Consider the following 14247-nt stretch of genomic DNA (forward strand, 5'->3'; position numbering starts at 1 on the left):
ACATTCTGTACAGGGGGGTGGGTGGGCTGGGGAGCAAGCGGGAGGGGCGGCCCTGGGGTCGCTCTGTACAAGTCCGGGTTGGTGACGGCCCCAGCAGTCCCCACGGGGCCCCTGGGGGGCGCAGGAGGTGAGCAGGTGCCCCTAGATGAAATACTCCTTCTTGTCATCCCCTCCTGACTGCCCGCCTTCTGCGTTGATGATGGCGGTGTCCGCATCTGGGGCGTCGTCGGAGCCCTTGGCCTCGTGCGTCAGGTAGGTTCCTGTGTGGACAAAGAGGCCCCTGTCTCAGGAGCGGCTTCTCGGCCTCCGCAGTCCACCCTGCCCACTTCCACCTTCCCGCCCACCCACTTGCACAGGCTTATGTAACGTCTTCTCTCGCCTGGAGCTTGCTTCCCCCCACCTCACCTCCTTTGCATTTATTTGTTCCCAGCATCCCTCCCCTGACCACACCCAAATGAATAAGGAATCCTGCCCTGATTAATTAGAATCTCCTCTAAGATACAGACAAGACAGAAAAAGAGAAAGAGGTGTGTGTCTGTGTGTTTGTGTGGGTGCACGCACATATATATGTGCAGGTACAGACTGGTGATGAGGAACTGCTATCTCAACTTATGAGTAGCTTTTTTTTTTTTTTAGCATACTGGAGATTGAACTCAGAGGTGCTTTACCACTGAGCTACATCCCCAACCTTTTTAGTTTTTATTTTGGGACAGGGTCTCACCAAGTTGCTTAGGCCCTCCTTACATTAGGAGGCTGGTGTCAAAATTGCAGTCTTTCTGCCTCAGCCACCCAAGCCAAAGGGATTGCAGGCATGGCCCACTGTGCCCTGGCTGTGCCCTGGCTGTGAGCAGCTCCGTGTGCAATGCAGTTGAGAGCTGGCTCACACGGCACCAGCCCATGCAGCTAGGCTACTGGCTGGAACAATACCAAGGCAGGAGGTCTGAGTGGAAGGAATGGAAGAGGCGGCGTGGATATAGGAGGGAAAACAAAACCCTGGACAACAGTACCGAGAAAAGAGATGGGGTGAGGCTGCGGAGTGAGGAGCTCAGAGAAGGAAGAAGAGGCTAACCAGAAAGGATGAGAGTACAGGAAAATGTGGGATGGAGTCATTTCAGGCGCTCTCAGTCTTACAGCAGAGACCCTGGAGGCAGGGCAGCCTGGAACAGCTGTCTGAGTGGGAAGGTTGGATTTTACTTGGATGATTACCAAGCCATTGGGCTTCTCTGTGGAGTTGGTGGTGCTCAGTGATCACAGGGTTGGCGCTCAGGGGCTTGACTCCTTTTTTTTTTTTTTGCCCCTTCAAACTCTCCAAGGGGCAACTGAGTACCTGCAGGCCCTTGGTGTAGGCTACTTCTCCCTGCATGCCCTTGACTGATCTCCCAACCCACCCAAGTTCTCCTAATGCTTCTGACCTTTGTGCCGGATCAAGTAGTGTCCGAGGAAGATGAGCAGGATGAGCAGCAGGAAGACGATGAACGCCACGATCCCGCCGATGATGGCATGGTAGGTGCTGCTGGACGAGGGCACTGGACTAGGGTCTGGAGAGAGGGAGGCACAGGGTCAGATCTGGGGGAACCATTATCTCAGCATTCGAACTCAGCCCTGGGGAGTCTAACTCAGCAGAGAAAAGGCCCTTAACATCGGGAGGCATTCAGCAAAGGGGAGCTGACATAGTTTGTTCTCAAGATGGCTTCGCCAAATCTGGAACATAGCAATCGTTTAAAAAAAAAAAAAAAAAAACTTGACATATTTGGGAATAAGTAAAATCTGCTCACATTCAATCTCCCAAGTGGGTTTCTTGGCACCAAAACATGACCTTGATCAAAGACCATTGCTTTAATGCCTGTTACCAACCTCTCTTTCTTTCTCACTTGTGGGTGATCACTTGTTCCTTCCCCTTAGGCCATGCCCTCTTACCCTCCAGTCTGAATGGGATTCGAAGCTAGTTCTTTAGGGGGCTTCTCAGCCTCGTTTCCTACTGCCCTGAGATCAGATAGGGAAAGAACAGCGAATGCAGCCCAAAATGAAGCACTTCAACCATGTGCGGTGGCCCACACTTGGAACCCCACCATTTGAGAGACTAAAACCGAAAGATGGAAAGTTTGAGACCCACCTTGGAGACTTAGCAAGACCCTTTCTCAAAATAAAAACTAAAAAGTGCTGGGGATGGAGCTCAGGGGTCGGGCCCTTGACTTGTATGTGGAGGCCCCAGGTTCCATCCCCAGCACCACAAGCACAGAAATCAACAATAACAACAATGAAATATCTGCTTAGCATAAAGAAGAGTGTTCCTTCTTGGCAGGGAATCTTAATGCTCCGGTAAGCCTACGGCCTTTTGGCCTGTCTCAACAAGGAGGCCTGGGATTCCAACTGTACTGATCACCACCCAAGGGTCAAGGGACAAGGACTGACTTGTTTTCTCCCATGACAGTTGGTGTCTCTGCCACTGGATCCCCATAGCAACAGGGGATGGGTGTGGCAAAAACAGCCCCAGCCATAATCAGGGACTCAAATATCCAAAGGCCAGTACACAGGCCCAGGACATGGTTCTGAGGTATCCAAAATTACATTAGCTACAGCTATAATTCTCCCACCCATGGGAGAGCGACTGTTTTACTGCTTTGCTTTTCAAAACTCAGCTTGAGTCTGGATGTCTCATTGACCACTTCCATATTTTTTAAAAAAAACTTTCCTATCTCTGTCTTCTCAGGCTTGACTAGACATGGTTTTTAGTTCCTTGCTTGTTTATGACTTATTTGAAAAGGAAACATTGAATCCAGGGCTGCTGATCTACATCCCCAGTCCTTAATTTTTATTTATTGATTTTTATTTTGAGACAGAGTCTCTCTAAGTTGCTCAGGGCCTCGCTAAGTTACTGAGGCTGGCCTTGAAATTGTGATCCTCCTGCCCAAGTCACAGAGATTACAAAGGCATGCCACCATTCCTGGCTTGTTCACTGGTTTCTCGTGCTTTAGAGACAGGGAGAGGATGGGTCCCCGTGCACCATGAGAGGATCGAGTGGACGTGATGGTATAACTTGGAGGAAGCCGAAGGAGTTTAACACACTATTTCCTTCTGAGATAGTACATGAGACAGTGTACACATCGAAAATTAATCCTGGATAATTATTCCAGAAACTATGGATGTGGAAATGCCTTAGAAGAGCACAAGTTTCCACTGCCAAATGACCTCGGTAGAGCCCCTGTCTCTATATTTAATTTCATCCTTGGCAAGTTTTCCACTTGGATGTTCCTGGAAGCCAAATGCAGTAACTCTGTGGCCACCAGGCGTCAGCACTGGCAGCACATGAATCAAACGGGACTCCCTCTGGCTTTTAAGCACAGGGCAGAGAGAGGAGATCAGCAAGATACCAACTGCAGGACACAAGAACTTTCTCTCACTGCCAGTCACCGTCAGACTTGGTCTGGAGTGATCTGGGGGCAGAGACCAGAGCTCAGTTCTTTGTCTTTGCTCCTGGCATCTTACAATAGCCCCGTTTGTTGTGCCGAAGCAGCTCCCCCATGCTGTGATTGGCTCCTGAAGTTGGAATCACCCATCTAGACATTCTGGTCCCAAGAACTCAGGCCTCTTATCTCCAGGAACTTGGCTCTTATCCCCCCAGGCCCAACACACATACACACACACACACACACACACGCACTCACATACTGTATTAATGGGCATTTCAAGTTAGGAAGTCTCTGAAGTTCCCATGAAAATGCATTTTCCCTATACTGCAGAAAAGTTCACAAGACTTTCTGGGAGGACTCTGCTGCCATTGGAATCTTAAAAAGAATTCTTTGCAAAGAATCCTAGAAGGGGACTCTTTGCTGGGTTTGGTGGTTGCAGTTTTGAGAAGAACTTCAGAAAATGAGCATCCACTGGTCCCTCTAGAAAATACAGCAGCTGAGAAAAGATTCTGACTCTTTCTTCTGCACAGTATAAGTTTCTCTCTTGTTTTTCTGCCTGGACCCAGTAGAGTACTACTCCCCAAAATCTGGAAACGACAGCAACTAACTATCAACCTGCATCTGATAGTTAGTCCTAGAAGGAGGAACTCTGAGATCAATTTGTTGGCCTGGGAAATACTCGTACACTTGAACGTGACAGGCTCCAGGGCCTCTAGGTGCAGAATTGTTCTCCTGAGGTTGGAAGATGGTACCAGTAGTTGTTGTTATTGTTTCTAGACAAAGGCAGGTGAGAACCCACCCTTTCACTGATTTTCCCTTATCACACATCCCAGAGTAGACCTAGAGCCTAAGTCCTCAGCCCTCCCGTGAGTGAGCTGTTTTTCCTTAAGTCCACTCCCAGTCCAGGTGAGGGGAAAGCTCTCTGGAAGTGGGAAGAAGAAGAGTGTGAGATGCATAGAGAAGGGAGACGCTGGGAGAGGGGACCTGGAGAGCTCACCGTTGACATTGAGAGTGAAATAGGCCGTGTAGCTGCCCATGTTGCTGATGGCAGTGCAGCCGTAGATGCCGCTGTCACTCTTGTTGAGGAAGGGGAAGATGAGGGCGCTCTCCTGGGTGGTCTTCAGAGGCGGGTCACTGCCCTCCTTCATCCAAAGGTACTTCTGGGGGCTGTTGAAGTAGAACAATTACAAGTGTTAAGGAGAGCCTAAGCCAGGGGGCTGAAGAAAGAAAAATAAATGGGGAGAAGGGAAGTCAGGAACGGATAAGGCTCAAGAAGCGGTAGGATTCTGAGGGTTCCAGAGGCGGCGGGGGGGTGGGGGGGTGGGGAGGTGGCCTCTTGGGTTAATTCTAAAGGAGGAGGAGATTTCCTAACTCGCATCTTACTATAACTTTGTTCCTCGGGAGAGGCTAAGACGCTAAGCTAGAGAGGTGTCCCCACCCACTTCTGATGTTTTTCAGAAGAAACGCTCAAAGGATGGATGTTGGACAGAGTCAGAGGGTTGGAGGCTCAGCTCGGACAGTGCAGGGGAGATGGGAAGAAGACATCCAGTGAAGGTGACAATCTGAGAGTGTGGAGGTATAAGAGGCCAGCAGGCGGATCTTACACGGGATTGCCACGACCCTCACAGTGCAGCGACAGCTTCTGGCCTTCACGGGGATGTGGAGGGTCCGGCCTAATCATTGCAGTCGGTGTGTCTGTGAAGAAGGAAAGGTTGTCAACACAAAATTCCCCATTCCTACTTAGGAGATCTCCCAAATCTCGAAATCACCCAGTTACACACTATGGCTTTTACCCATCAATGTCTCAAAAATCCTAAGAGGCTTTCCTTCCCTTAGACTAACCACCTAGAGGTAGGGTGATCTCAGAGGGTCTGCCCTTGGTGGGGCAGACAGGAGGTCTTCACAGAGCTGAGAAGGGGAATAAGTGATTTATTCATGCCTATCCAACTGCCTTGCACACAGACAGGACCTAATGCATATTTTTAACGGAACAAAGGCACCTGAACTTGACTCTGATGGAGTTCACAACCTCTTAGTTCTGTGTACTCTGCCAGGGAGCTTAGAACCGGCAGCAACGTTTGAACACAAAACAGCACTTCGAAGGGTCAGTCCAAACACAAAATGAGAGCTTTGAAACAGTAAGAGATGGGGGGGGGGGTCATATTTTGGCTGCAAAAAATGGACTGACACAATACAGATGAGGTCTGGGAAGGAATAATGGCATCTGCCATTGACGCCAAAGGGCTGCTTAAGAGGCTAGGTCCAGATGGTGGCTTAGAACAATACCACCAGATGCTGGTTTAGAACGGCAGATAAAGAGACTGTGCTTCCCCTAAGGAAAAAGCCAACCTTAACAACCAGTTAATGAACGTGTTCCAATCAAATAAAACAGGCCAAAGAGAGTCAGGCCAGGTGAGAGAATGGGTGTTCTGGGGCCCCACAGCCGCAGAAACCTCTAGCACAGTGCCTGGAGTACAACATTTGTTGCCTGACTGCTGATCCACGCTTGGGCCAGAAGATCCCTGGAGAGTGATTGCCAGATGGTCTGGTATCTCACAGAGGAGTTAAGACGGGAAAGGGCCTTCTTTACCTGGCCAGAGAACAGGGCTCAGGGGAAATGCCCAAGGCCAGGAGGCTCACACTCAGAGCTGGTGATTACGGGGTCCTTTGAAGTTTACAGAGTTCTTTCATATGTATTGTTTCATTTATCTTCAGGATAACTCAATGAAGCAAGCAGGAGGCACAGAGAAATGAAGCTTTGGTCAAAATAACATTGCTAGTAAGTAGAGGCACTGTGGCCAGCTCATCCGTGTGCAGACTGAGTACCCTGCGAATGGTCAGTGGTGCTACTCTACACCTACTTCATGTTCAAGTTTGAATAATGGGTCTAGCCACTGATGAAATGGCATTGAAGTTAAGAAGAATGCTCCACCTGATTATCCCATAAAGAGGTTAAGGACTTCAGTTATTTTCAAAAGCTGCCCAACTGTTTTTTTTTTTTTTTTTACGTTAGGACAAGAAACCCATTATTTTGTTACTCTTGAATCCTCTACCTTTGGATTTTGGCTATCCTTTTCCCCTGGGTTCCCCGTACCTAAGGAAAGTTCTTTCAGAAAATTTCCTTATTTCTTCAGATGAGAAACTTGCAAGTGTCCAAACTTCCTCAGAAGTTTCTGTCCATGCTAAAGGCAGATTCCATAGAGGGGTCATAGATCCCTGGAAAGGGTAGGAGGACTGATGGTGATGGTGGACCTTGCAGCTCAGCAGACCAAGAAAATTCATGGAGCTGGGGCAAACAGAAGAGTAAAGATCTGGGAATAGTTGGGAAAAGATCTGGGAATAGGTGATGGGTGCCAGGAAGACTGTATTTTCCTTGCATTCGTACTTTTTGGAAGTCATAGAATGTCAGCCCCAAAGGAAGCCTCAGTGATCCCCTTCTCCATCTGTCTTGTTTCACAAATAAAGAGTCAAGTTCCGTGGGGTGAACTTAACATCACTTAGCTAGTAAGTGGTGGAGGACAGACTAGAAACTATATCCTGGGACTTCTGATTTGCTCCAGTTATCGCTGTAATTTGCAATCTAATGGCCTACGGTACACTGGCTGAACTCCGAGGTTGGTAAACTGACCCTTGGACCAAATCCTGCCAGTTGCACACCTTTGTAAATAAAGTTTTATTGGAACACAGCCCAGCTCATTTGTTTGCCTACTGTCTGTGTCTGCTCCCCTGCAGCAAAGGCAGAGTTAAGTGGTCAAGAAAGAGACTGTATGACTCTCCTAGGCTACAATATTTATTGCTGGGCCCTTTACAGAAAGAGGTGAAGCACTGCTACCTGTGGGCTCCTTTTTACGTTTTCACTTCCGTGTGTGTGTGGTCCCTCATGGACATCAGGCTCTCTTTCCTTTGTACCCAACCCCCAACTCATACCTGGTCCTTCTTCACCCCCAAGCCCATGACATACATAAAACTTCAATATGTTGAGAGGTGGATCTGTCAGCTCCCTTTAGAGATTCGTGGTTCACTGAGCACACAATGTCTGCTCCGTCGTCCTCCCGGGTAACCTGTAATGTCACTGAGCTGCTCACAGTGAAGGTCTTCCCGTTGGAGTCTTCCTGTATTCGGGTTGGTTCTCCTGGAAAACAGAAACAGGAAGACACACACAGATGTGAGTCCTAACATACAGCTATCACGTGGGCCCTCCTGAAGACACAGATGGTGCGTCTCAACTTAGACAAACTGAAGATAGGTGTTACTTGTAATCCCAGTTACTCAGGAGACTGAGGCAGGAGGTTTGCAAAATCGAGACCAGCCTCAGCAACTTGGCCAGGTCCTTCTCAAAATAAAAAATAAAAAGGTCTGGGGATATAACTCATTGACAAAGGACCCCTGGGTTCAACCAGTTGACAACTGGATCTGTATACACAAGGAGAATGTAGGCCCTGACACATACCCAAATATCAGCCATTCCCTTTCTCTTTCTATCCCATGGCTCATATGCACATACACAGACATATACCCACCTTCCCAACACCCCCCCCTCCTCCCATAGCCCGAGTGGGAGGTACTCACCATGGAGTTCTTGGTCACCCTTCCTCCAGGTAAGCTGGGCTGCAGGTTTGCTCCCAGAAGAGTGACAGTTTAGCGTCATTATGTCCTTTTCTCGTAATGATGATTTGTAACCAGTGATGATGGGCTTCTGTGGGATTCCTGCCATGGATAGGGGATGGCCAGGATAGGAAGGAGAGGCACCATGAGGTCACACTGCAGCTCTCCCTGTGGAGATAGCCTCTCTAGGGGTCAGTACATCTGGTGCTATTTTGATTTAGAAAGATGAGTAGAAGACTAGAGAAATCATCTTTCTCTTTGATCTCCTTTCTGAGAACCAGAAGGGAGGACATAGGGGAAGAGGCGTGCTAGCAGGTAGATTACCATACCTGAGAAAATACTATGTGACTGGACACCCCAGAGCCCAACTGAGTGGCCACAGAAATACTGTGAGACTCAAGGAAGCAAAGACTCAAATCGAAATACAGTATGAAGATGGCAGTCTACAAACAACTGAGATATATGAAAATGATAATTAACAATGCATGTACATCTTCTGTTTCCCTCACACAATTTCGGGAGATAGGTGGTATAAACATGATTATCCCTAGTTAAAAGTAAGGAAATGCCTGCTTAAAATAAGAAGTTTGTCCCAGATCAAACAGTAACTACAACAGAAAGGATTAGAACTTAGGCTGTCTTTGCATTTTTTATCCCATGGCAAGAGAAGCACATATCAAACTTTCAAAATTCTTGGAGGCCAGCCTGGCTCTGGGTTGCTGCAGGGGCCCACCTAGGAAGCGCTGTTTGCAAAGAAGCATGCTGGGGACCTCACCGAGCACAGTGACGAGGGACTTGGCGGTTCGCACAGGCATCGTGAAGATGGAGCAGGTGTACTCGCCCTCATCTGCCAGGGCCACGTTGCTGATGCTGATGCTGAGCTCGTGGGGCGTGGAGCTAACCAGCTGAATACGATTATCTCGAAGGGCTGGAAAGATGGGGGAAAATTGGAAGCCAGTTTTCTACTGGCACCTTTCGTGTTATTTATCTCACAATCCCAGGTCTGCTATCTTTGGTGGGGTAGAGACGGCAGACAGAAATCTGCTTCTGAGTTTGAGCGGTCTTTGGCTCATTCAGTGACTTTTTTTGGGCCACTGGACCCAGTAGCCTAAGAGAGACTCAGAAAAGGAGGTTGGATCTAGTCTGCTTCTTTGTGAAATGCCTGGTACAACAGTGATATCAACTGCCTGGTAGGGGTCCTCTGGGCTCAAGCCCCTCTAGGACCCTATAGGACCCTGCATGGTCAAGTTCAGAGATGCAGAACTGAAGTTTCTCTGGATCCATGGAGAAGCCTGTGGTCTGTTCCTTCTCCAGATAGCACATCTCTACATTACTCAGTCTCTGGACCACAGGGACAGTACCCCTCGGGCTCAGCAGTCCCCTTTCCCAAGGAGAGAGAGAATTCATGGCACACTACCTCTCTTCTCCCCAAAGTAGAGAGTCTGCTGGGCAGGATTAGACCACTGCAAGGAGGAGTCCTCATGATCTTTCACTTGGCACTTGAGCACCACTGTGCCGCCGGCCACCACTGTTTCATCGGATGTCCAGGGCTGACTATCTGCAAGAGGAGAGTTGGATTAGCATCCTGAGGAACCCTTAGAACTTCTACCCATTTCTGGGCCAAAGTCCATCTCATCTAACTCAGAACTATCCCAGGCTTTGGTGCCCAAGATCTCTGTGTCCTCTTTAAGACTTCATAGGGGACAAAAGAGAGGTGACGGTGGTGGTGGAGGGGAGACAGATCATATTTTCTTTTCCTTTGAATACATCAAAAACCAGTCACTTGTTGAATGTTTTCTGAATGAACTGACAGGGCCACAAACGTTGAGAGGAATAAAGGCACCCCAAATCTGCACATACTATGGCACATGTGTCTCTTCTAAAAGGTTCTACCGTTCGTCTTTGAGAACACACATACATGTCCGTCATCCTACATTTTGCCTCCCTGCCACCACCTACATGTAAAAGCAAAGACAGGAGGAGCAGTTGTGACTCATAGTCCCAAAACTAAAACAGGGAAGAGGCCAAACTAGTTCCCGGGTTGTACATTTCATTTATGTAACAGCTAATAAAACTGCAAAACAAACAAACAAAATATTAAAAAAAAAAGACTGACACATTTTGACATACTTTTCAATATTTCTAACAAAAATTTTTCTTCCAACAAGTCTCTTAACACATTTCCTTTAATAGAAGTACTTCCCACCTCCCAACATACAAACCCAAACCACCATCCTGATATAAAGAGTTGAAGGTTTAAGTAATCACAGGGCATGGTGGTGCAGGCCTGTAATCCCAGCGACCCAGGAGGCTGAGGCAGGAGGATTGCAAGTTCCAGGCCAGCCTGGGCTACTTAGTGAGACCCTGTCTCAAAACAAAAAATTAAAAAAAAAAAAGGCTCAGGATGTAGTTCAGTGGGAAAATGCCTCTGAGTTCTATCCCCAGTATAAACAAACAAAAAACTTGAAGTTTTCCTTTCAACATGATAAAAGCACATTTTTCTAACCCCTCTGTCCTGAGTTAAGTTAAAAAGCAAAACAAAACAAACAAACAAACAAAAAAAACTAATGAACAATCTTATGGATGAGCCATTTAACCCCAAATGTGCCTTGGAGACAGTGCTCAGCTGGGAGTCCCTGAGACTAGGACACCTGCTTCCTCTACCCAATATTGTTCTATGTCCCCCACAGCATGGATTCTGATTCCTAATATTGATTCCCTCATCTCTAGAATGACTTTCTATGACCCAACCACACTGACCTTCATAGAACTAATCTAAAATAAACACCTTCCAGCTCTGATTCTGAAACATCCACAAAATCGGCTCTAAGGCATTAAATTACCTAGCCAGCATTGTTCCTGTCTGAGTTGGAAACCAAGAAACTTACTTCCTATATTCCTCTATTAAGCACTTTCAAAACAATCCCACGTTCCTTCCTCTTCCCTTGTCCATTTACAATAGCCACTGACCTTCCCCTTCCCTTGTCCATTCACTCCTTCTTTTCTTAGTCACCAGAACTCCATTTCCAAGAAATAGATAAACTGAGCGTTCCTAGCAGACAGGAGCCCCTGAACAGGGAAAGTATGTGTGCTGGAGTTGATGTCCAGCATCCACCAGTCAGGGTGTCTGTTTCCAAATCAGAGTACAAAGCCTGGTAGTTACTTTTACTGTTTAGAATGTTAAAAATAAATAGAAAGATAGATAGATAAATAAAATAAAAAGAACAACAATGAAGAAGACTTTAAGAATCATGGAATCTAATTACTTCATTGTACAGGCAGTGAGGCAATGGAGGTGAAATGACTTTCTAAGGTCACTCTAATTCTAGATGGGACTAGAACTCTACTGTCTCTCCATGCAGTGCTCTTTTTATTGGAATGCTTCTCAAAGTAACTATTTAACTTGAGAAATAAAACTATGATTTTGAGATTAGCTTGCCAGTGACTGAGCCGGCTGAGTAAATTTGCAAGCGATATATTCTTAAAACCTCTCCGTGAAAGGTTTGAGAAACCTTTGATTTACCACAGCCACAGAACAATTTTTAGCTAGTAATCCCTTTGTCTCTGACTCCTTTTGATCATCCTTGATTGGATCTTTCCAGCACCTCTCTATTCTGAGTAACCTATTTCTCTGGAATCATTTTATTTTTGGAAAGAGGTGTAGGGGTACCGAGGTCTCTGTACTGGAGTGAGGGAAGAAGGAGGAGCAGGTGCACGGTGAACTTGCTGGTGCAGAACTAAGAACTAAATGTCAAATGGGAAGGAGGAAAAAGTTGTGTGGTAATGAGGGGGGTGGTGAGGACATGGTGTGCAGGCAAGATGAGTGGCAGATGATGTGAGGATGAGCGAGGGATCCGAGGGACGTTGACATGAGGGGCCTGGATTCTCACCTTGACTGGCCAGCATGTCAGGGCTGCTCCAGACTGTGGAGCTGATGGGCTCGTCCAGTGGAGCCAGAGTTCCCAGCTCCAAATCCTGCTCCTGCCAGTAGCCTGGGGAGAGAATCTCCATCAAGGATGAGCCCTGCATATACTGCTACAGTTTGGGTCTATACTTTCATTGTGGGGATGCGGGAGAAGCTAGGCCCCTATGGAAAGGAGGCTCATCAGGATACCTAAGAGAAAGGAGAGACATTAACTAGAGTCCTGAAAAAAGGAAGTGATTTCTCCTTTGACAGGGTAAATTAAAGGAGGATGCTGCGTCTTATCACATGCTAGAGGCAAAGAGATCTTAAGGATCACCGGGTCCATCCAGTTCTTCCATTTCACAGATAAGGACAGTGAAGCCCAGAGAGACTATAAGTGGATTGGTGGAGGGCAGTACAGAAACATGATAGATAACCAGAGATTTTTCATTTCTTATGCAAGATTTTTTTTTTTTTTTTTTTTTGCTGCACCATATTATCTACCAAAATAACTACAGGGTTAATTATTAGAAGACACTTTCCCATTTAATCCTTTGACTAAATCTGTAAAATAAGTACCCTGGCATTATTCCTGTTTTGGAAGCATAACAAATGACTTGCCTAAGGTCATACAAATAGAACAAAGACTAGAGATTAAAGGACCAGATTCCAAATACAAAGCTCTATTGGTTTCAAAGTGAGACTCTCATTATCTCCCGAGTTCAAGGTCAGGGTTGAAAAAGCCCCAACGTGCCTTGCCAGATTGTCACCTCTTGTGGGGTGCTGAGAGTCTAGGTTTTCCTTTTGGGCCTTCCGCCCCCCTCTCCTTCCTCAGGCACGACACAACTCCTTTCTTCTTCCTCCTAGGCAGCTCCTAAACCTGTTTGTTAGGTACCGAAGTGTGGCGGGCCTGCTTCTCCAACCCAGACCCAACAGGCAGGGGGACAAAGAAACTGGCCCCGCGAAATCCTTTCAGGATCTCCCGCCAGAGAGCCCCGAAGTAGCCAATCACGTGCCTAAAAACTCCGTGAGGTCACCGGCTGCTGAGCAGAGCCTGGGGCGGCCACTCCTCCCCCGCCCAGGAGTCCCCGGGAGAAGTTCACCAGTGGTCCCTGCGCGCTCCTGAGCCAGCGGGGGACCCGCGGCTGGGCGCGGGGGCAGAAAGGACAAGAAAGGGGCGCTGGGACCCAGGCAGGGCAGGTGGATGGGTAGAAACCGAAGTAAGAAGTGGGGCCAAGGCTCTGGGTTCCCGGGAAAGAAAAGGGACCAGGATCAGGGAGAGAATTGTTGAACCAGAAGAAAAAGGAAAGAGGGGAGGGGGGGACAAGGGGTAGGGGAGAAATCTAGGGGAAAGAAGAGAGGGGGAAAAAGAGGGGGCAGGGGAGAGGGGTGGGAGTCAGGAAGGAAGGGTGAGTACCAGGGATTTTCTTGCATCAGAAAGGGCTCTCTAAGAGAGAGCTTTAGAGGTCCACTGCCTCTGTAGAGGCAGCTCCTCTTTCCCGGACATCTCCCAGGAAATTTGAGAAATTGCTCTGTTCTGCCCAACTGGGGAGAGGGAGTAAGGCCGAGAAGCCAGAAGCCCTGTTAACAGGTAGCAAGTAGCAAGCAGTGGGCAGGGGAGGGAGATGAGGGCTGAACTCCTGAGAGGCCAAAGAAGGGTCCAGGGCTGTCAAGTCCAGCAGAGAGGCAGTCCCTGGGTGCCCAGCCCTTGCCCTGCTTCTTTCTCTGGACATCAAGAATGGAGGAAACTTGAAGTCGGTGAGTGTCTCCTATTATTTTCCAGGTTGGGTGTCTGGGTGTGCTGTATCAACGCACAGTAGAAAACCAAATGGGTTGTACACAGGTATGGGATGGTGGAGGGACAGAGAGAAGCCAGAGAAGGGATCTCTGCTCAGTCCCACAGTACTGGTACCCAGTGCACAAAATCAGCACCCAAGCAGTGCACTTGCTCAGTTGAGCAGAGGAAAGAGCCATCTTAGGGGATTTTCAGTTTGCAGAGTGGATTTTTCAACCATGAATTCCATTAATCTTGAAACAGTTCTAGAGATAAGTGGCCATCTTTAAGATGAAGTCCAGAGAGTATCTAAGGTGCACCCAAAGAGCATACCTCTTATGAATCCTTTCTCTGGTGCTGCTCGCCCCCAAACTTTTTGAACAACTCCTGTTTCGGGCGTATGGCATTGTGATGGACTTATTTAGTTCCCATTCTCCTCTGCTAAATTTTGAGCTGGTTAAGAGCCGGAACCTCACCTTTTTCCTATTTGATCTTTAGCACTTAGCCCATCGTGGGCTGTCAGTACATTTAATTGGCTCTGGTAATGCGTTCAG

The 14247-nt window shown here is 47.7% G+C and overlaps 1 protein-coding gene across 1 annotated transcript; it reads right to left on the bottom strand.

Moving 5' to 3' along the window:
• On the bottom strand, positions 1–12055 carry Cadm3 (cell adhesion molecule 3). Its single transcript, XM_015491657.2, has 9 exons — positions 11906–12055; positions 9433–9573; positions 8791–8943; positions 7980–8117; positions 7372–7542; positions 5015–5105; positions 4408–4577; positions 1413–1538; positions 1–260 (listed from the first exon to the last, which is right to left on the bottom strand). The coding sequence occupies exons 1-9, from the start codon at positions 12042–12044 to the stop codon at positions 142–144; spliced, it is 1248 nt and encodes a 415-aa protein (XP_015347143.2). The 5' UTR covers positions 12045–12055; the 3' UTR covers positions 1–141.
• Between the last annotated feature and the right edge of the window lie 2192 nt (positions 12056–14247).

Source organism: Marmota marmota, unplaced genomic scaffold (genome assembly GCF_001458135.2).
Source record: "Marmota marmota marmota unplaced genomic scaffold, marMar, whole genome shotgun sequence".
In the NCBI taxonomy this organism is placed as follows: Eukaryota; Metazoa; Chordata; class Mammalia; order Rodentia; family Sciuridae; genus Marmota; species Marmota marmota.

What these genes read in the sequence shown, in the direction of transcription:
- Cadm3 (XM_015491657.2), bottom strand. Translation starts at nt 12,044, where the DNA reads ATGCAGGGCTCATCCTTGATGGAGATTCTCTCCCCAGGCTACTGGCAG. An exon ending in GAGGGTCGTGGCAATCCCGT is followed by an intron (nt 4,578 to 5,014) that starts GTAAGATCCGCC and finishes CTACTTCAACAG; the next exon opens with CCCCCAGAAGTACCTTTGGA. An exon ending in CTACTTGATCCGGCACAAAG is followed by an intron (nt 261 to 1,412) that starts GTCAGAAGCATT and finishes TTGTCCACACAG; the next exon opens with GAACCTACCTGACGCACGAG.